Here is a 23,455-nt window from a genome sequence, read left to right as displayed (position 1 = left end):
TGCTTTAAGTCAGCTCAGTAAACTTACTGGTAGTCATGCTTGGTTGTTGGAATCTCACAGCGTGGGGTACAACATTATGTCACCATGAGGAAGGCATTCTCACAACACTGGCCCATCCAAGAAAGAAATGTTGCCTGCTTTTCCCAACTCTGTCTGAAATCTATCCCGCATCTTACCCTATACTGCCAACCCTCTTCCTCATGCAGGCATCTGCAGCCACATTCCAGATAGCTCCTTGACATGGTGGCTCTTCTCCGTCTAGTGGGCTACTGGAGGTGGCATTACACAGCAGAAAGAAACTATCCATACAAATGTAAGTGGCTTCTAATAGGGTGGCTTGTTCCTGTCGTCTCAGGCCCTCAGTCTCCTCTTTTGTACCCTGGAGAAACTACCATTACAGGAAGTGAGTGGGTACTGCTGCCATTCTGGCGCCTGGAACACAGGCAGCAGCACTAAGAACGGGTATTCTCACTGCTGTGACTACTAACCAGTCTCAAGGCTCGCCACCCTCACCTTACACCATGTCCCACAGCAAATCACAAGCTACCTTAGGATAAGTGGCAGTATACCACTCAGTATACCACTCAGTATACCACTCAGTATACCACTCAGCCTGAGAACCATGGGGTGTACCGGAACATGTTACAATGCGGGCCCTCGAATGTCTACTGAACCACAGAACAGAGTGCAGAACAGAACAGTTACCGTGACCTTGAAAATTCTCACATGCGCATAACACAAGAGCACCATGTTACTGAGGGCCCACACACAGACACACCCAGCCTACAGGGCAGATCAATAAAAACAGGACAAGGGCAAGAACATTATCCACAGGTGGAAAGTCCTATGACTTAAAGTTCCCTAAAAGGAGCCACTAAAGAAGCCAGGACCACTAGGTATGGGCAACGGATCCCACCCCCTTTCAGAGAGCAGGGAAGAAGAGGGAAGAGGAGGGGAAGGGTAGAAGGGACAGGGGAAGAGAGAAGGTCCAGGAAAGGAAAGAGAGGAAAGGGAGGGGAGGGAGAACACAGCACACATTCTAATAACTGCTGTATATTCCCACTGGTCTCATGCTCATGGAAGTAAAGCCCCTCCCCAACGGTGAGCTCCCATGAAGGTGGGGAGAGCAAGAAGGAACTGAGAAGGACTTGTGGACATCTGGTGACTCTGGCCTGAGGACAGCATTCTTTAATACTATACATCCGGAAGCCTGTGTGACACCCGCTGCCTGCAGGAGCCTTCCCTAGCCTAGTGCCGCACAGGCGCAGTGGGTGGGGAAGTGGCTGCAGTCATACAGATCTCGGATCTTTAGCTTCTCGTGTTCTCCTCCAGGCCGTGAGCTGTTTACAGGCAATTACCTGTCTTATTTCCTTCCTCCAGACTTTGCACAAAGTTTGGTGTTGACTACGCTCTTAAATATTTCCTTCTCTGGAAATATGTTTTTAAAGTTACTATCAAAGGCATGCTGTCTTTGAATAAGAATGTTACTTCTGAGGCAGAGTAAGGTCTAAGTTACATTAAATCTTAGAAACTCTGTAAAGATTTAAATCTCTTCTTTTTGGATATGAGTCCTACTGTCATGATTTATAAGTCCACAAGAGCCATATATTTACGGAGCAGGATAGACAGTAAGCCTGGAATGCAAAACGGAGCACTAGAATTCTTGCTATAAAGATTACAGATGCCTCAGGCTTTTAAAAAACGAGATGTCACATGAAGCTGTACATCAGGATCCTGCCCGGAAGATAAAAACATTACATACTCCTCTGCCCGCTCGCCTTTAAATTACAGCTTCTGGCACTGTCTGGGGTGTGCGCATGCACACACAAGCACACGCCACTGTGTTTAAATGAACACCTGCAACCCAACTGAAAGCAACCCTCAGAGATCGCTGTCAGAGCAGGAAACCTGGCACTCACCGTACATTCTGAGAGTTGTAGATTACCACGAAAGGAACCTGGAAACAGACTGCTGTGCTCCATAATCTGAATCTGACATTTTGAATTTTAAATAAAGGTGCATTTTAGTCTAAGCACATCACCAGGGTGGGTGAACATCTGAGGCTACAAATGCAGTTTCCTAAAACTGTCTTCAGTTCTGTCTGAAATGGCTAGCACACCTGCTACAACAGGGAAAGCAGTGTCCCAGGCAGATGCCGTGCTGGGCACAAATGACCCAAGCGTGCACAGGCCTAGTCAGGGAGCTATGGTCCTTCCTTGGAGGTTAGAAAGGCCAGACCAGGGCATGGGAAGACAGCATCAGGGCAAGCTGTAGAGGAAGCACAGGGGCACCTGACTGCAGCCCAGGCTTACTAAGCCCTGGTTCCTGCCAGCAACGTATCGCTATGTCAGTCATTGCTATACAGACTGGGTAAGTAGCAACTGAAATTTGAATTTGTGTGTCGATCACAAAGGTGAAACTTTGTTCCTCTTTAACAAATTCAACAAAATTAAAATCAGTATACATGGTAGAAATCATCTCAGTATAGGCTAAAATGATGAAATCACTTGACGGCGTGGAGCCAGAGCTTATTTCTCTAGTAAGTAGAAGCTGAGTCGTACACACAGTCATTAGCAGGGAATACCAAATAGTACCGAGTACCAAATGTCAAGTCACCTAGAAGACTCCTCTGTATTTTCTATTGCTGCACTGTTCTAGTCTGATTTCTGTTGCGTGATAAATACCATGACCAAAGCAAGTTGAGGAGAAAAGGGTTAATTTCACCTCACAAGTTACAGTCTGTTATCCAAGGAAGCCAGGGCAGGGGCTCAAAAAGACAGAAACTGCAGGACGGACCGGACCGCAGAGGAATGTTGCCCACTGGCTTGCTCTCCAGACTCAAGTTCAGCCACCTTTTTATTTAGCTCAGGCCCAGTGCCTAGGGATAGCACTGCATCAACTATCAAAAAATACCTTACAGAAATGCCCATAGACCAATCTGATGGAGACAAGTCCACATTCAGGGTCCCTCTACCCAGGAGTGTTAAGGTGACAACCAAGATTAGCCATTATGTGCACTAATATTCTTCTAGTTTGTGAAATGTATTTTATTATGTGGATGTAGACGTTCACATGTCTGTCTTTGGAGTGTGTAAAGGTCAGAGTCTCACCTTCCATATCAGGTGGGTTCTGAGGATTGAACTCAGGTCAGCAGGTGTGTAACGTGTAGCTAACACACTGAGCCTGACTGCTATTTTATCTTCTAAAATGGCTAGAAATGATTTCTCAAGATTAAAAACAATATTTTAAAAAGACAAAAAGGATTTTTTTTTCTGACACTCTCCAAGTTCTCAACATATCATCCCCTACTCCCCACTTCTAGGAGCCTCAAGGGGCAACAGCAGAATTTTGAATTTAGGCCAGGGTGCCCAACAAACCAGCTGTTCCAGGGAGGGGGAACAACAAGGAAGGGGGGGTTAGAGAGGCAAACATTAACCACTCACTGTTAAAACCAACTAGTGCTGAAGTTCCCGTTTATTTCCTCTGAGGGGAGGGAGAGCAGAGGGCACCAGTCAAGGTTTCCAGAGTGGCAATCACAGCAGGTATGGAGCATGCCCTCCCCTCCCTGATCCTGCGGCCTGCCTCGCCTACTAGTCAGACTTTTCCTGTCAACACCCTTCAACCACAGGCCAATTCAGCCTTCCCCTTGTTCCTCCTCCACTGCCCCTCTGGCTGGCTGTCCTAGGCTGCAGCTGCAAAGGACGGTCACTCACAACTGTGTGAAGGAGGTGTCCTGGAGGTCATCGAAAATTCTCGCCCTGACTCTATTCCTCAGGTAGATCCGCCACAGATCACAGGTACGGAGGGGATTAAAGAAAATGAATCTTAGCTCAGATCCTCTTGTCCCCGACTCTGCAGACCACTGACTTAATTTAAACATTCCCTCCTGGATTTTTCCAGCAGGTAAATTTGACTTTGTCACTAGTTATATTACTAAGCAAATAGTGATGAACCGTTCCCAGAAATTAGTTTCGCATTAAACTTATTACTGAAATGTCGAAGAGTGTCATGAGCCAAGCGGAGCCTGTGGCAGGAATTGTAATGTAAGATGTCACTGATACAAGACATATAAACACCCCCCCACACACACACACAAACTGTGAGACCTCCATCCACGCAGTGATGGCCACACCTCAAAGCAGCCTTAAGAGCTGCCTGCCATTCTATCACAATTGTTTTGTGTGCTCATTTTAGTTCATTTTCCTTAAATGATTAAAAACAACTGTCCACTAACTTTGTGTGAATATGTGTTGATATATTTTCTTTTAATCAACATTTCTTTTTTGGAAAGAGCAATGTTTCAAGACTGTATACAACATCACTTAATTTAAAATAGTCTGGAAACCCAAGGGAATCCATGCTTAATTTACAAAAGCCACTAGAACTCCTATACCTGAAAGAAGAGGGTTATCCTACATACATTTACAGATATAAAACAAATCTATGATCATACCATAGAAAACTATAAGAACAACAACCCTGGATAATCATGTGCCCCAGAGACAACTCCTGAGTCGTGGTCATGCCAGGGCTGAGCAGCTAAGGAAACTGAGTGTTTGAGTCAAAGCCTGTCTGACGAGATTCCGGCGTCCTCTACCACTAACTCTATGAGACCCAGGCAAGCTTTTTAATGTCTACACACCTGAGTTTGCAAATTAAGATGGGCTAATAGTGCCCACCCCCAAAAGTACCATGGAGGGGTTGGGGATTTAGCTCAGTGGTAGAGTGTTTGCCTAGCAAGCGCAAGGCCCTGGGTTTGGTCCCCAGCTCCGAAAAAAAAAAAAAAAAAAAAGTACCATGGAGATAACTACACTGATGAAAGCACGGGCTCATGGGGTGCCAGGCACATGCTCACCGTGCCGCTGGGTCTGACACCACAGAGTTTCAGTCTGGAGGTAACTAACCTCTGCAAGATCCTGACTAAGGCTCAACAGGTAAGGCTTGTCAATCTAAGTTAATACTTCTCCTGAAAAGAAATACAGAACTTCCAAATGCATACACATTATTACTGTTAGTGGGATAAAGAGTTATGGGGTATTTGGTTACCATGGCAACGACAGCCCCTCTACACCTTCATTTAGGAATGGCTGAGATGAAGGCAGACAGCAAGTGGAAGGGACAGAGAACACAACATCAGGTCTGGCTTCTCTGCTCCCTCTTGCTCTCCTAGCGTCTGCATCAGAGTTTAGTGTTAAGAAAAGATTAGAAATGCTTTCACACAAATACATAAAAGAATGATTAAGGCTTGAAATGTTTCTCAATCAAGGTGTGGCAGCATTTTCACACAAATTTGAACTAAAGGAAATCAGAGCTAAACAATGAAACTTGTAACACAATGAAAACATGGAGATGATGGCGAAACAGCAGCAGGCCTTTGCTTACTTGCATGAGCAGCTCACTCTGCCTGGGTTTTGCCAGCACTGTGCAGGCACACAAAGGAGGACAGGAGATTTGCTTTGGGTGCTACACATAGCAGCAAAGGAGCCATTTTCTTTACAGAGCCTGGCACCAAGCCTTGCTGGGTACCAGGAAACTGACTGACCTGAGAAAGCTAGTCACTCCACACTGTGGGGGAGGACATGTAAGCGCTCACACGCAGAGAAGAAACTGGCATGGATCTTAGCCTCTGCACTATTGGTATCCTGTGTGGGCGCTGCCTGCTCAAGAGCCAGTGACTCTGTTGAACAAAGCACAGGGCTGAGGGAAGAGAACCAACCAGCAGCCACCAAGGAGGCACTGAGAAGATGGTTCCCACATGTTAAACTGAGAAAGGCCAAAGGACAGTTGAATTCAGGCTTGTGAGGAACATAGGCTACAGAGAGCCGTGCTATAACCACAGGAGCACCCTGGAGTACAGCACTAGAGACACCTGTATAAGATTGCTACTGGTGTTACTGGATTAATGAGACTTAGTCCTCACAACAAACACAAGCTCAGGAAAATCACCTCTTCTTTCTAGATGAGGTAAAACTCAAAAGTTAAACATGTGAAGGGCTGCCTAGTGAGAAAAAAATGGAATTTAAACTGGTTTTTTTTTTTCTGTACAATTCAGTTTCCTTGCACTGTGCTAAAGGGAAGACAATGATACAAGAAACAGGCAAAATAGGGGTTGGGGATTTGGCTCAGTGGTAGAGCGCTTGCCTAGGAAGCGCAAAGTCCTGGGTTCAGTCCCCAGCCCCGGAAAAAAGAAAAAAAGAAAAAGTAATAGGCAATCAAGGAAAGTTCAGTGAAAATACTGAATACTGAAATACAGGCCCCTGGCTCATAGCTGCTCTCAGTAGCTCCCGCGAGACTGGGGAATATGTTCTTCTGTTCACCCTTGGACGGGCATCTGCATCATCCTGAGAAGTCAGAAATGAAACTGCAGATAGGAAGTGAGAAGTATGAGAATGTAACTGGGATAAGGTCTGCAGAAGACGAAGGGGTGGCTCAAAGGTCTTCAGTGGGCCAGTGACAAGGAGAGTGCAATTCTGGAGCTCACAGGCTGCCAGTTCGACGGGGCTAGTTTGCTGAGATGTGTGCAGGCAGAGTGCAGCAATCAGCTGCCGCATGAAGGTCCAAAGTCTGTTGTCAGCGTAGGCTTAGAATCCTGACCAATGCTAAGATTGGCGAGAGGTGGAGAGACCTTCTATGACGTCAGGAGATGGAGACAGAAGCAAAGCACAGTTTGAGGATAAGCTTACAAGACAGGAGCCACGGGTCCTCCATGTTTAGAGAAATCAATCCCACAGGGCAGGAGCAAATTAAAAGCCCATACATCACTAGAAGAAAGTCCACTGAAGAGATGGAGAAGAAGAGAGGAGGGTGGTGAAAAGGGACAAGGACAGAGATATACAAAAAAAATGAGAAAAATGGTGTACAGGGCCTAGGGAAACACCAATCTTCTAGAGCAAATAAAATTGTCTTAAATAACTAAAAGCAAAGGTAAGAAGGTAGCACAATCAAAGTCCATCTTAAAAACAGCACAAGGTTTGGAAATGAAATCTCCGATAATCTCCAAAGGCTGCAACGATCCTCACACTCAGCTCTGGTGGCTGAGTGCAGAGGCTACCTGGCAAAATCCAGTGCTGAGCCACGAGCCAGCCTCACAGGCATCTGCACTCCCCTTCCGAGGGAGGCCAGCCCACAGCAGGCTGCCCATCCCCTGCTTCCCTCCTCTGTTCACATAGGCACAGGGCTTGTCTTGAACTCGGTGGAGTCTTCCCATCTCTCTGGTACACACCGCAGACACTCAATCTCCAGCTAGCCTCACGAACTCACTTAAATGGCAAGTTTTTACATCTGTCTCCCTGTGCACATGAGTTCCTTAAGAGGGCACTATGCCAAACCCATCTCTACATTCTTACCGTCTAGAACACCAGCTGGTGCATAGCAGATGGCAAATGCATACTTGAGCTAAACTACAAGTTTCTACCATGATGACAGAACAGCACAGCAGGTCCTATCTGGAGAACAGAAGAGAAATGGCCTCATTCCAACCACTACATAGCAGTGACATAGATGTGAGTTAAACGTCACAGCATGGGACACTCAATGTCACTCTTCTACTATAATAAGGTGGTATAAAATTAATTCTACCAAGATAAGATAAGCTTTTAAAGGAAGGGGTGCCAGGTAATTACTTCAAGATAGATTTTTTTTTAATATTTATAGAATGTAACTCTGATCCTTTGCTGCCAGGAAAAGCAAACGATTAACCACGCCAAAGACTGACAACATTTCAGATGTATGCGAGACAGTTCCACCTTTTCAGTCCCCTCAGAAATGGAAGGAGCTAGTTTAACACTTGAAATAAAAACTTTGTCATTTTCCCAAACTAATGATGGCTGCAGAGATAGAAACACTTGGGTTTTCATTAGATTGTGACATGCGGCAGAAATGTGAAACATGCACTCATCCACCAAAGCTGACATGCCCAAACCAGATCCCCTGCCAGCAGACGGTAAATACGAATCCAATTCCTTTGCAGTAGAAAAAAAGAAACCCCACACACTGCAGGAGTAATCCTTCCATTTCTGTCTGCTTGCCTCTGCCTTCTCTTGCACACTGACAAATTGATATGCACTCAAGAATCTCCCCAGTCACTTTGAAATGAGTTTTTAATTATTTTTGTTAGTAAAATTCCCCAGATCATATGCTAATGTTTTACTCCTAATTTTTTTTTCTATAAAAGCTGAATTGAAATTCTGTTAAACCCTAGAGACTAACTGAGCAAGGTACAAACACGTGCACAGACTGTGCAAGGGGAACACAGGAAGAAAGAATGGCTATAGTCACCAAGAACTACCATTTTCTTCCTATCAAGGGCAAACAGGACTCTAGATCCATGCCTCTTTGTGTCTGTGCGCGCGCGCACGCGCGCGCGCGCGCGTGTGTGTGTGTGTACATGTTAAATAACTCATCCTCTTAACTCTGAGGTGCTGCAAGAGTGAACTAAACACGAAATAAACCAGCCCTGCTGCAAGTGCACATGAGGAGGCTGGACGTTAGCATCAGTAGCATCAGGAGTCCTCAATCCCTCTCCACCTCGTTTTCTCTGAACCTGGAGCTCAGCAGCTTGACTGACTGGCAACAGAATGTCCTGAGGAAACACAAAGCATAGGCCCTGGGCCTGTAGCAGGAAGAGCAACGGATGGCTCCTGCTGCTCTTGTAAGTGTCCCCTTTAAGGAATGCCATGCCCCTCCCACACAAGTACAAGCTCACTACTCCTCTTACAAAACAGAAAAGGAGGCAGGCGTCCTGAAGTTGAACAATGAAGCATCCTCGGTGCTTTAACTTTTGTGGCAGTTATTAGGGACTGCATGTAGGCCCTACACAGGCCGGGCAGATGTTCCACCATGGAGCTGCCACTGCCGCCTTCCTCTGTGCCTTTAAAAAGCCAGTACAGCTGCAACAGACTAAATCTCTCTGTGTGTCCTCAAGATAGGAATTTTAATTTCACTTTCTGTAGCAGGAACTTTAAGTTCAAGAAACTAATGGTGACAGCTTGATTTATGAATTTTGACATATTTCTTGAACTTGGATTATATTACAAAGAAGTGGAATTCGAAGCGAGCCAGATCTTGTCTATACACTCAATCATCAAATCAATAAGCTGTAACTCTGAGAGCACACAGTGCAGGCAAGAGGACACAGACCTGAGACTGAAAATTTCCTCCAGGGCTGGTGGCTCAAGGGGTAAGGGCTCCTGCTTGTGCCTGATGAACTCCACTTGTAGAACCCGCATGGGGAAAGGAAGACCTGACTTACAAAAGCTGTCTTCTTTTGTTTGTCTGTTCACAATTTAAATGTCCATTTAATGTATGTGCGGGTAGGGGTTCCCATACTCTCAGACTGTCCTAGAACACATTGTGGAATAAATATAGAAAATACTTCTCCTCTTCAGTGAATAATGCCAAGAAAAAATTCAACTAGAAAAGCATTTGTGGTAGACCTGACAAGAAAAAAAAAAGTGCTCTCATCCCAAAACAAACTCTCTTACTTCCTTCACTACTTCCTCAAACAGGCCTCACCTAGAAAGACAAGTATCAAGATTACTTTACACTTAGTAAATTCTTATGACACGTTATCTACAAACATATATATATATATGAGATAGATAGATAGATAGATAGATAGATAGATAGATAGATAGATAGATAGATAGATAGATAGGTAGGATAGACAGACAGACAGACAGATATGGGGTCAGCAATATGGTTCAGTGGATAAACAAAACTTAAATGCCACCAAACCTAAGAACCTAAGTTCAAAACCCAGAACCCATATAGTGGAAAGAGAAAACCAACTCCTACAAGTTGTCTGACTTCCACACTCATGCCCTAACGTGCATACACAGACACTCATACTACCCGCTCCCACACAAAAATAAATGTAAGAGAACTTTTTCAGCACGTAGTTGGGAGATGATGAAATGCACTGCATCTATCCACCAACAGCCTGAGGGGAGGCTCAGGTCCGTGGAGAGTCAGAGTAGTGTGTCGGATGCAGCCACACTCTGTCCTCAGGACCCCACAGTGAGTACAGCGGGCTCCGTCTGCAGCAAGGAAGCTGGGAGCAGAACTGATGGTCTACAGTCAGTGGACAGCTGGCCAAGGAGCCGCTCTGTGCTCACTACATTATAGTTGTGTCTGCACTACTGCAAGCCACCACCTAATGTAAGGACGGAAGGAAAGCAGCCGCAGAACACACAGTCATGGAAAGAAGTCCAGATGCATTTACAGTTCAGCAACCCAACACCTGTACAGAATGATCAGCTCAAGAGCCATGGGAAGCCTGGGCACAATGCACTGATCAGCAGCAGACATGTAGAAGAGTTTGATGGAAGAGTTACAGAGAGGCAGAGGCCAGGAAGGAGGTCTGAGGTTGTCAGTAGAGCTGACAACAGATCTAGCCTGCTATGGTAAAGGTGAGCTATAATAAAAATTTCCACATGTCTCTTTGGCTGGTGGTTAATCCTTACTTACCAAAGACAAGTAGAAGCAAAACATAAGCACATGTATACTGAAATACACACCATGATAATCCACATACAGAAACCAACTGCATATGCAGAGTAAGGTAGAAAGGAAACACCACCAAGGGAAAGCACAGTGGAGTAGAACCTGATTCTGGCTGGTCTGAAGTTTCCAAAGGTTTACAACGCTGATCAGCAGCTATTAAAAGAGCAGCTTGAGAACACATGGATGAGAAAAGTGGTTGGAGCCCAGAGGTGGTGGTGCAGGCCTTTAATTTCAGCACTGGGGAGGCAGAGGCAGGAGGATCTCTGAATTCAAGGCCAGCCTGGGGACAGTGAGTTTCAGGACAGCCTGTGTTCCAGGACACAGAAAGGCCTGATCTCGAAAAACAAAAGGAAAAAAGAGAAAGAAAAAGAAGAGAAAAGAGTGTGGGAAGTTCACATGATGCTAGCACAGGACAAGACTACAGAAAGTGGCCCTTCTCGTGGCAGACAGTAAGGACTCTGGAACCCTGGCCTATGCTACAGCTGCTCAACGGAGACATTAGCTCACTCTAATCCAGTCCTTATTCAACCCACCATCAGTCAGCACTGATGGACAATAACTAAGAAAAACAGCCTCGCTGAAACAGCTGGGGCACTGGAGTCCAAGCCGTAAGAGTCTCCAGTCTCCTGGTGCACTAAGCAAGCCCCCTGCTTGAAATCGTGTTACACAGGAGGGGACTGTAAAGGACTGGCCTGCCAGCCTGCTCTGATGTGAGAAACTGAAAGGCTTGCCACACTGCATACAAAAGACACTAAACTGAACCATACAAAAGGGCATAAACTAAGGCGTACACTAAATCAGAATGTATCAAAATATCCTATAGGGCTGCTGAGATGGCTTAGTGGGTAAACTTGCTTGCCACCAAGCCAACATCCTGATTCAATCCACAGGACCTATACTGTAGAAGGACAGAGCCTCCACACATGTACAGTGACATACATGTCCCCAAATACATGCACACTGACTAAATAAGCAGATGAATCTCAAACATAAAAGATGTTCAAAGTTATCTCAAAATTCAGAATTTAGAGGAATTTTAATTTTCAGGGGCAAAGTTGGTTCTTTCATCTAGTCTTTGTTTACAAACGACTCCTTGAGCACAGTCCATATTGTGGCAGTGAACACACAGCAACTTCTTAAAGATTTATTTTCTTTTTAATCATGTGCATGTGAGTGGAGGTGCTGAGGAGGTTGGGGGATGTTCAATCCCCCTAGAGCTAGAGCTGCAGGCAGATGTGAGCCACCTAACATGGGTGGTGGGAACATTCTACAAGAATGGTGCAATCTTACCTGCCAAGCCAGCTCGGTCCAGCCCCTACCACAAATATGTGTTTAAGATAATTGTTATAGGCCAACTGAAGATAATTTAAGATAATTGTTATAGCCAACTGAAGTGGTAGAGGGTCCGCCTGCCATGCACCAGACCCTACGGCATACGCATACGGACAGGAAAGATTTTAAAAGAGCCATTGTGGGAAGGAGGGAAGGGAAGAGGAAAGCAGGGGTGGAGGAGGGCAATGGGGGAAGGGGATGACTAAGAACAAAGCAAATAACATGTGTGCCTGAAATTCCTGGAAACCTATAGCACTGTAGTGTAACTTACATTTGTAACTAAAAATTACAGATCACAAAAGATAAACCTTCCCTTATAAATTACCAGGTAAAATCTTAAAGACGTAGCACAATGAGCAAAACAATTGGCGAATGTGCCTGTATGGTCCCAGATGGTAAGAGCCTCTTCCCTAGAGGACAGTCCTGGACAGAGGCCGAGAGTCACACTGTCCTCGCACACTAAACCTCACACAGTACCAACTTGACTTTAAATGAACTGATGCATGAAACGAAAGCCCTGTGTGCACATATGTCAACACGGGACCACTAGGCACTGGCACCACGTTGGGAATCGCCACCAGGTGGAAAGGTGGCGGGAGGGGAAGAAGGAAGCTAACCGGCATTGCCAGGGAGCCTTTGGCAACAAGGGCATGTACTCAGTCAGTGACAATTTTCTTTGGGGACAAAAAGAAGTACATAAACTGGTTATCTTCCCAGATATTTCAAATAGTACATTTAGCTTTAAGAATTAAAAAAACTTTTTTTCTCTTCAAATAAGGCACTTACTTAGAGAAGCTACAACAATAGTAAAAAGCAGAAGAATGGAAAAGAGAAAGAGTAACCATACATTCCACATTCTATCTAGTCCACAAGGGGTTAAAAGTAAACTAATCACTACAGCTGTAACAAAGGAACACCAGGTAAGTGGAGCAACAGACAGAGCAAGGGGGAAGTTGGGAGGACTCGGCAAGAGAGTTGAGACACTTTTCCAGTTCAGGAAGCAACCTGAACAGTAGACCCACAGCATGACCCATGAAGCGCTGGCTTCCATCACTTCCGAGCAGGTTGTCCAAAGGTGCAAAAGCCAAGGGAGACTCTCCGTCCCACTAACTCTATGTCCTGGCAGTCCTGCTTTGCTCAGAAAGAACTATTCTGGGATGTCCACCCTAGAATACAAGGCCACCTTTCAGATCCTCTCTGACAGGCCTCTGTAAACACAACTGTTAGACTGTGTACCAGTACACATATGTTAGCCCCTACTGACATCACTGTCATCTTCAGAACATACAGCACCAAGCTTACATTCAAACTGACTAAAATTTCAGTACTGAAATCTCCCTGAGCCTTGGTTTCTCCATTAGAAATTGATGGTGACAATTCTTCTGTCAATCTTTTTCAGAGTCATCATGGGCTCTAGAGACCCACTGCAGATGCAAAAGACAGGAAACTCGAAAGGCCACAGGAGTGCCTTACTCAGCTGCTGGGCACTGCATTCCAATGAATGCCATTTTATGACATGCAGAAATCGGGTAGGGCTCAAAAGGCTTCTATGCAGGCTCCAGAGGAACGAGGCGTTGTGTAAAGATTCTACCAAAGTCCCTGTTGTCAATAGCTTGGTGGGTCAGAGGCAAGGTGCCCAGATGTTCCTTATACAACACAACAGAATCCTCTAAGCAATCAAGTGCATTTTTCATAAGCTGTGCCTGCTTTCAAGAGCCCCACAGAGGTCACTAGAGGGAAGATGGCTTGCCTACCCTCAGAGAAGGAGTTTCTCCCTCCTGTGTCTCCCAGCCATGTGTATGAAATTCTGCCTTCATTACAAGTAGTTTCTGGAGATGCTAGAGTGTATAGGCTGGAAAAGCTTACCTGGAGGGAACTCATCTAAGAAGCCTTGGGGAAGCCATTATCCACGCGAAGTGAAGATTTTGCGGTGCTACTGCTTTGAAGTCCCCTGCTCTTATTAGTAGTCTCTTACCCAAAGTAAGCCCCCAAAACTCCCTGGTTCCCCAAGTGAGCTATGGACTCCCCAGGATCATAGTTGGGTATGTTTTTAGGAGCATGTACAGAGGAGATAGTTGTTCCTAGAGAATCCCAGAGGAGGGATTCTCACAGCATTCCTAGAGTGGAACCTGCCTAGGAGGCAAACTCATCAACCAAAGAAGGGCCTAAAGGTTGAGGACATTCACAGTAGATGGAGAAGCGGAGACAAACAGGGATGAAAGAACCACTGGAGTTTTACAGAGAGTTGGATGGTCTGTGGGCTGGGCATCTGTAGGAAGTCTACATTAGAGTGCAGGAGACCAGGAACAGACTTGGGAATTCTCAGGAAAGCAAATCTAAATTCTACTCTGGGCTCTGCCAACACACCCGGGGACAGCCTCTCCTTTGCAGTCCCCAGCAAAACCTGCTGGGCAAGGCTACTGCAGAGGTTAGGGCTGACAAACCTGTAGGAAGACATGGTGCAGCCACACAACCTTAAACAAAGATATCATTCGGTCCTTTCTGCTTTCAGTGAGATGAGACAAATCCCCCTACCCTGGGTCTTTATCTAGTCTTGGAAATATAAAGCCAAGTGTCTCCGTAGGCTCCAATTTGCATAGAAGCCAAACAAACCTATACAACAGACAGGGAATTAGTGACTTACTATAAAGAACTGGTCCCCAAACTTCCACTTCCCCGGAACTGTAATGAAAATTGTTGAAAGCTACTGAACTTTATCCCTTGCAGGAACAATCATCCAGGAAAATATATTTTTACTATCCAACTGGAATCAGGATTGACCTACAAGAATAAAGAAGCTTACAGAACATAGAGGGGGCGGGAGGCAGTAACGCTTTCAGGCTCCAGCCTCTTGTTAGCACAGGAAAGACACTGGGGAAGAGGAATTCTCACACTCAGAATGAACCCTTCATACTCTCCAGAGTGTTTGCTGTATGAGAGAACACACCAGCAACTTCCCGTGGGCCCCAGAGCCCTCCACATAGCGCTTGGGCACACGCCACATTTACTTAGGGTGCAACCTGCTGCTGACTCTAACGAACTATTTCATAAGCAGAAGGGTTACTACATCATGTTCCTGTAAGAGGCCACTCCAAACTAGCAACAAAGCAATCACTGACAAGAGAACTCACCGAAAGAAAGGCGTTTGGGTTACTGGAAAAGTAGTGTCTTATTCTCCATCAACTTTCTTTAACAAAAGTCAGACCAGTAAGTTTCCAGGAGGGAGTCAGAGGTCTTAGATAATGCCTGCTCTATGAGGAGGAATATCCCAATTGTACGCACACTGGACAAAATATAACCAACCACCATGTAACAGAGTGAGAGCTGTTAACAACTGCGACGTATCACAAAGGCTCTCTGGGCTTTCAGTCTTTACCCCATCTTTTCCAGAAGGACGACTTCTACTATTGAATCAAGGATGCACGCTTCCCTACTATCTCTGAGGTAAACTTTCTGTCTTATAGTTTCTATTTTTATTGTATCTTCTTATTCATATAATACATATTGACCATCCAATGTCACAACTTCTCCTTTAAAATCCCTGGTTGCACTCAGCTTCTTTTGATTGACAGTTCTTTTAACAATAGAGCACATGTTCCTGTAGCTCAGGTTCTGGGTGCTAGACACTGTATAAACTATGCTGTGTGTGTGTAGGGGGGTGGGGGGATATGTTTGCCCGGAAACCGGGAAAGGGAATAACACTCGAAATGTATATAAGAAATACTCAAGTTAATAAAAAAAAAAAAACAAAAAACCAAAAAACTATGCTGTGGGAACTCGAAATTACACGATATTCCTCGGAAGGAGGCTATTTGTATGTTTGCTACTTTTAATGAACACTTATTTTAGTTGACTTAAATATAAATTCTGCAGTCTGACAACTCAGATTTCAGTAATTATTTACCCACAGCTTACCTGCTTGAATCCTGCCAGGTTTCTATGTGACTGAAACATGAGCAAAGCCCTAGTTTGGAAGACTTAGGTCAGGGTACTATTCACCACAGATGCAGGATGCACAAGCCAACGATTTCCCTCACAGTAAAGGCCAGTTTGGGGTTTGGGTTTTTAGTTTTGTTTGTTTGTTTGTTTGTTTTGTTTTTTGGTTTCTCTCTCTCTCTTCCTCCCACCCTCCCTCCCTTTCTTTCTTTTTTAAGATGGGGTCTTGCTATACATCCTAGGCTGGCCTTGTAATGAACCAACCATCTGTTTGGTCCTTCCTGGGGCACAGATAACATGTCTGTGTCAACATGCTTGGCTCCATGTTTCTGACATGCATATTACTAGAAAACTTTCCAAACCTGTTAATCATTTTGTTGTTGTTGTTCTTTGTTCGGCTTTTGAGGTTGGATCTCACTACACAGCTCTGGCCAGCCTAGAACTGCACAGAGATCCATTTGTCTCCAAGCCTGGCTTGTCTTTGCTTTTATTTTAGGGACTGTTCCCTACATCATAATAGAGTCTTAAATAAACAGACTTCAGACACACACTACTAATTTACAAGAAGGGAGAATGCCCCAAATACATTCAGGAGAAAAACAATGCAAAAACTATAAAAATACAGACCCTGAAGCAAAAGAATATGACACACAGGAATGGCCAGATGGCTCAGCAGATATAAGCACGTGATGTACAGCCTCTCAACCTAAGCTTGATTTCCAGAATGGATGTTTAAAGGAGAGGACCAACTTCACATGCATGTACTGGCAAACATGTGCCTACACTGTCTTATACCCATACATGTAACACACACACACACACACACACACACACAACACTAAGAGGTAAAAATTTCAAGTATGATGTACCATGCTTATGTGTAGAAGAAATATGTAATATTCTATTTCATGCTACATATTAACCTATAGATATTCTTTTCAATTGATTCTCTAAAACTCAAGTAAGGACTTTACATGCCCTCTGCCCAGAGGGAAGGTATTCTAAATTGTAACTGGCATATCCTCAATAGTTATATGCGGCACACCGAGAGATAATCTTACTTTGTCTTGGTTTTCTTTATTCTTGTAGCACAGATTTCCAATCAGACGGATGAGGTGAGACTTAAACCCTTCAGTCATGTGTTCGATATCACCCTCTGCTTTTAGAGAGTCGGAGGGACTGAAGATGTTCGTGCTATCTTTTCCAACTGAATGAATCACTCGTAAAACATCTAGAACAAAAGAGTACAATTCATTTTCCATAAGAAATTAGACAGTATCTAAGTTCTCGGCAAACAAACCTAATGATTAACATAGTCAGTGCCTCTTCAATGATGATTTGTGTGGGGACTAAGGAGAACCCTGGCCTGGTGTGCATCAGTTCATCCTCACACTGACAGGAGGACAGCAGCAGTAACGATAACCAGACAGCTTCTTTGCTTTTACATGAATTTTTTAGTCCCAGTTTGAAGGAGGCTGATCATAGCAACTAACCTCACCTGGGCTTTCTATTTATTCACAAAGGAAACTTAGCTAAAAGTTTGCAACTACTTTTTTCTTACAAATTTCAATTGATTTATGCAAAAGCTAATGCAATAACATAGTCAAGAAAGTATAGATCACAACAGGTTTCAGTAATGACTTTTCTCAATGGCCAAATAATCAGACTCAGCCATGATTGACCTTAGCTACATCACAAGAAAAATATTGCTATATACAATGAATACACCAAGCAGCCTATAGAAACAGACAGTCTGCCAGCCTATAGGAACGGGACTTATACATTTTCCATGTCATTTTACTTAATCCTCTGAATAAACCCATTAAATGCAGACATCACTTTGACAATTTTCCATGAAGCATTGGACTCGGAGAGGCTCACTGGGCAGAGATGGACGGCAATGCACATTGTCCTAACTTCATAGCGATTCCCTGTCTGGTAACTTAATCTGATCATCATTAAAAGTATCACATTCTAAATAGAACTCTGTTAGCACATGCCTTTAATCCCAGCACTCAGGAGGCAGAGGGAAGTGGATCTCTGTGAGTTCAAGGTCAGCAGAGTGAGTTTTGGGGCAGTCAGGGCTATACAAAGAAACCCTGTCTTGAAAAACCAAAAAATACAACTCTGGGATGGACTCCTAAGTGACTTCCACAGATCACTGCTAGCTCAACCACATGTGGGTTTAAAGACATCTTTCTTGTATACTAACATCCATGAAAAGGTGCCTGACCTTTTCTTAAGGAAAGCACTGGACACTGACAAGTAGAACCTAGGGTTGGGTATCCATACAAACCAAGGTTCTATTGAACTTAATATGCAAACAGCTTTTGAGTAAAGTTAGTAGTGCCTCAAATAATGGCTTCCTAATCAGAAAAGGCTTCTTGTTTCAAGAGTAAATCTATAATGTGAGTGAAACACTCTTATTTGTTCTCAGAAGTATATCCAGAGAAAATGTATTACCAGATTTTATAAATAAAACTCATGATAAAATAAAACTTAGGAAAATCACCCTTATCATTTGCAAATCCCCATCATCAGTTCACTGCAAACATTCCTCTGAGGTGGCACCATAGGTATTTGCAGAAGGGCCTGCTTCGTCATCACACTGCAAAGCAGGACCCCAGCTCCACAGCAGGGAAGGAACAAAGTGGCCTCAGCTTGGGTGACTCCAGCTGTGATCATGACACTATAATTCCACCCAAGGAAAAAGTTCAAAGACTCTCAAGTGAAAAAACCAAAGGTAAGGGCTTGTGTTTGAACTTATACCACAGAGATTTCCTAACTGAAAGCCCTGTGTGTGCTTGCTCACTCACCAATCACGCGTTCCATCAGGCCAGGAAAAACCTGCAGGTAGCCGAGCAGCTCAGTGTTGGACGTCATTTCACACAAGACATCCAGGAGCCGAATCGTAACCAGTGCTTCCTAAAACGACAAGAAAACCTCCTTGCTAGGAATCAGAATCTCAACTTTGACTGTTAGAAATGACAGTGAGAAAATGAAATGCTCTAACAAATGCTATGTGACACGTCTGTCTGCAGGGAGAGAGAACTGCTGAATGCTCTTGAAGGCTCACTATCAGCACCGTCAAGAGGGCAGGGTCATATGTCATTGCATGTCTTCTTGGAGCAAAGAGACAGCAAAGCTCTTATTGGAGCAAAAGCCTCCCGACAGTGGGATGAATGTTCAAAATTACAAGCTGCACATAACACTTATACAAACACTCTCTTTTTAAAGCATTCTCAGTATCAAAGTTCCACTTTAGAGATGGAAACATTCCTGAAAAACACATTAACTTCTTGTCCATGAAAATCTTGTAAAGTCCTGTGATCTTAAAACAAACCACTAACTTCAAGAACTGACATTAACTCTCTGTGAATCTCAGACTGCATGCAGTGTGTCGGTAAGACGGAAAACATAATCTGAAAATGCTAGCTCAGAGTTACTAATGGTTTCTATGAAACAGAAAGCAAGCCAGGAAACCACCACGTGCCAACTACATGGCATCCCAATGTTCCAATAGATTTTTCAAAGATGTAATTTTCACAGATTTCAAAGCATACTTCTTCAAGTATACATCATTTGACAAAGCATTGTAGCACCTATACATTTAAATCATGAAGATAAAATTCTTCGACAAATGTAAATTTTTTGATAATACCATTCTTTATATTCTTTAGAAAAATTTAAGATAAGTCTTTAATGTAGCTTTCTACAAATCTCAAATAATATCAAGAAACAAGAAATTTTAATGCCTTGAGCCTTTGTTTCAAAGCTTTCACTTGCTGATAAAGGGATAAGAGGAAGCATAGATGCTAAGTGTGAAGTCAGTCTCACAGGTAAGCCCATTAGCTCAGCCGTGCTTCAACAGGCGCTTCCGGTGAGTGGGCACAGCCCAGACTATCTCCTCTACACAAGTCTACTGGAGAATCGCAGGCTGAGTCTGCATAGCACACAGTGTTTGGGATTTTCTTTTAATTTGTTTTCTGTAAACATAAAATTTATTAAAACCCCTCACAAGAAATGCTATGCTGAACATTCTTTGCTGCTATACTGCAAATATCTGCAGTTTTGAACAAATAAATGTGGGTTTATACATTCTTAGAAATCCAACTGTTGAGTAAAAAGTGGGTGCATTTAAATTAGTTTAGCAGTATTTTTAATGGTATGCCAACCCACTAGAAGATTGTTACAACACTTTGCAATTTTTTTAAAAGATGTAATTCATTTTTTTAATTATATGGATGTGCTTGAAGTAGGTTTATGCACATGACAGTGGGTTCCCAGGGAGCCCAGAAGCCTCTTTCTCACTGGTCCGGAGCTGACTGGTTACTGTAGCCTTCAGAGGCCAGGAGCCTCAGGGCTCGGCCTGTTTCTGTCTCCTCAGTGCTGGGACGACAAGAGCACAGCACCATACCTGACTCTTTCACACTGAGTTCTGGGGATCAAATTCGGGTCCCAAAGCTCATATGGCAAGCACTTCTTATCTCCATAGCCATATCTTTATTCTTAGTTCCAAGAGAGTAAGTTTAAAAATCTTTAATTATATATGTGTGTGTGTATCTGTGTGGGTGTGTGTGCAGGTGCCCACAGAGGCCAGAAGCATTGAGTTAGAGGCACAGTTGTGAGCAGGGAACTAATCTTGGGTCCTCTGAAAGAATAGTAACAGGCCATCACTACTGAGCCATCTCTCCAGCCCTTAAGAGAATTTTGTTTGTTTGGTTTTGTTTGAGACATGGTTTCTCTGTGTAGTCTTGGGTGACCTAGAACTCACTGTGTAGGTCAGGTTGGCCTCGAACTTAAGAGATCTACTCTGCCTCTCGAGTGCTGGAATTAAAGGTGTGCACCACACCACCCGGCCAAAAGAATAATTTTTAAGTGATATACCAAAAATAATGTTGGCTTAATAAATGCAAGAATCTTAAGGATGTAAATCAGGGATATGTTAGGTGGAATTAAACTGACTTCCTTTCTGTCAGTAACATGGAGTCCAGGAGAAAACTACGTCTAAATAGTGAAACCTTATTCGACTTTAGAAGAACACTGAGTGGGCCACTGAGAACACTTGGCGGGACAGGTTCTCACTCCCAAACCACACAGCCTAAGCACAACCCCTGATATCAACAGGTTGGAAGGAGAGAAGAGATTGCCCTATGACCTCCACACTCCTGCAGGCACATACACACGCCACACCTTCAGTGCCAAATAAATAAATTAGTAAGAAAATGGTTACAAAATTTGTAAAGGCTAGCTTTAAAAAAAAACAAAACAACCCAGTCAATCTACCTGTATTCAAATGGAAGGAGAAACAGCCCCACGTGTGGAAAAGCCAAGCTGGAGAAGAGCAGTGCACACACCACTGTGAAAAGGAGATGAGGCATGGAGGTGCGAGTGCACAAGGAAAGCCTTCGTACAACAACACAACTGACACACTAATGGCTGTGCAGAACAGAGGTGGGAGCTAGGCAAACCAGAAACCTCCTAACTTTGTTTCACTGACATCAGCTAAAGAACTGTTTACAGAAAAGTGAAATATGAGCAAAGGGCAAAAATATGATCCTTATCAGTCCGTGCAGCAGAGGCACCATCCTCACTCAGTCCGCTACTGCAAAAAGTTGCTTGATATGGGGCTGCGAGGACGAAATGGTTCCAAACTCCTCCACTAACGACAATTCTGAAAGTGAACAGGAATCAGGAAACATAAACCTTCCAAAGGAAAGGTGAGGCTCAGGATGAGTGACTAAGATTCAGTAAACTCAACCATAAACTATGCCAAACAGACTAATCAACCCGGAAATGAGTGGAGCACAGCAAAGGACCAGCATGGACACTGAACACCAAACTACATCCACAAAGAAGCATATGAAGAAAGCTTCAGTGTTTTCAAACTACACAGGCAAAAATCCTCAATAAACACAGCTATTTTTAGTCATAGTCTTCAGAAAACTTTACTAATTGTGTTAACTGTCATGTCTTTCTAAGAAATCATGTATGGCGTGCTGGCCAGTGGCTGGAGGAGACGAAGGCAGAGCCCCGATGTGCACTCACTAACTTCCATGATGACCCTGACAACCAACCAAGAGCCAGGCCGTAAACATCTAGATATGAACAGCAGACTCAGCAGTTAACATCAACCAGCTCCGGCACAGGAGTTGAGATATCCCATGCTATATTGGGATGTTGGTTCAAGAGTCTCCTTCAAGCCTATTTTTTTTTTATTCCCATTTCTATCTCAAAGTATAGTACATGCAAATCAACATATTTCCTCTTCTCTTACAGAAACTACTATTTGAAGGGAAAATATGTTTCTACATAAAAATTAGAGGCTGAAGGGATGGATCACAGGTGAGAGTACATGCAAGCTTGAGGACCTGAGTTTGAATCCTTGGTACCATGTTAAAACAAAACAAAACAAAACAAAACAAAACAAAACAAAACTGCATGTGCCTACAACCCAGCACTGGGGCAGACACAGGGGGACCAAGAGAGACTGGAAGCCTGTCAGCCTAGCCAGAAAGGTTAACTACCAGTTCAATAAGTGACCGTTTCAAGACAGCAAGGTGGAAAACAACAAAGAAAGACACGTGACATCTGCCCTGCTTCATATACACCCACGGACATGTACACATCCCCATACACACACTCTCACGCACGCATGTGCTCCTGCACACGAGAGAGAGAGAGAGAGAGAGAGAGAGAGAGAGAGAGAGAGAGAGAACGTGTGCGTGCAGGTTAGCAGGTTATCTCACTATAATACTAGAGTTATTTTAACACAGTCTTGTGAACAATTTAAAGTCAGATGTGACTTAACAAATATTGAAGGTTTTTTTTTTTTTTTGCTTCCTAGAAAAGTAAGTTTTTAAAATTTTTAAATCACACCTCACTGCTCCCCCTGCTGGGATCAAAAGCAACTATCCGCTGAAGGTAAGCCAGCGCTGAGACTTCCTCCTTTCGTCCACCTGAAGGCAACAAAGACAACAGCCAAGTGGCCTTGAACTCAACCACAAAGGGCAGTGCACGCTCAGCGTGACAAAGTATCACAAGCATGACTTCAATTACGCCAGAAGTGAAGAAACTCCCAGGCTTACACGTCACCGCTCAGTACATGCCATGATCTCTTATCTGCTTCGCTGCACACCTTTCTGTGCTGAGGGAGCGTCCACTCTGGAGTCTGAACTCTCCCACTGCCAACAGCACTCTAGCATCAACCACCAAAGTGTATTTAAAATCTGCCTCACTGAGCTATGGTTTATATGCAACACCCACCTTTAAGTATGCAAAACAGAGGCTATATCAAACTACACAGCTATGGCTAACTGTCATAAAAGTTAGTTTGACACAGTTCAAAAAGTTCCCTTGTGTGGAATTACACTCACTCCCGACTTAAGCCCCAGCGAACATGTGACCTGTTCTCTGTCATTATCATGAGTCTAATTTACTACTCAATCTCACAGAAATGGCACCCTAGTCTAGCTTAGCCACCTGCTCACACGCTGCTTTGGGGCCCTCTTTCATTTGGTTCCAGAACTGCTTTTACTCTGCTACTGAGCAGTTTCCAAGAGAGAACAATTCTGACTTTAACTCACAGGAAAGGTACAAGCAGGTTTTCGAGTGAAAAGGGAGGATAGAATTACTATCAACTAGTTTCAGTAGCCTTTAGTAGAAAGGAGAGTGTAACTAGGGG

At 43.9% G+C, this 23,455-nt stretch overlaps 1 protein-coding gene across 2 annotated transcripts in view; it reads right to left on the bottom strand.

Annotated features, from left to right (window-relative positions):
- The window catches only part of Atxn10 (ataxin 10), a 123,452-nt gene that overhangs the window by 50,912 nt on the left and 49,085 nt on the right, over nt 1-23,455 (bottom strand). For both annotated transcript variants that reach the window (XM_063262941.1, NM_133313.2), the window contains exons 8-9: nt 18,588-18,696; nt 16,833-17,002 (exon numbers count right to left, since the gene is read on the bottom strand). In XM_063262941.1, the coding sequence (XP_063119011.1) occupies nt 16,833-17,002; nt 18,588-18,696 (279 nt within the window). The remainder of the gene's footprint in view (nt 1-16,832; nt 17,003-18,587; nt 18,697-23,455) is intronic.

The sequence above is a fragment of the Rattus norvegicus genome, chromosome 7 (genome assembly GCF_036323735.1).
Source record: "Rattus norvegicus strain BN/NHsdMcwi chromosome 7, GRCr8, whole genome shotgun sequence".
In the NCBI taxonomy this organism is placed as follows: Eukaryota; Metazoa; Chordata; class Mammalia; order Rodentia; family Muridae; genus Rattus; species Rattus norvegicus.
The sequence above is the reverse complement of the archived record's forward strand: the minus strand, read 5'-3'. Positions and strand labels throughout refer to the sequence as shown.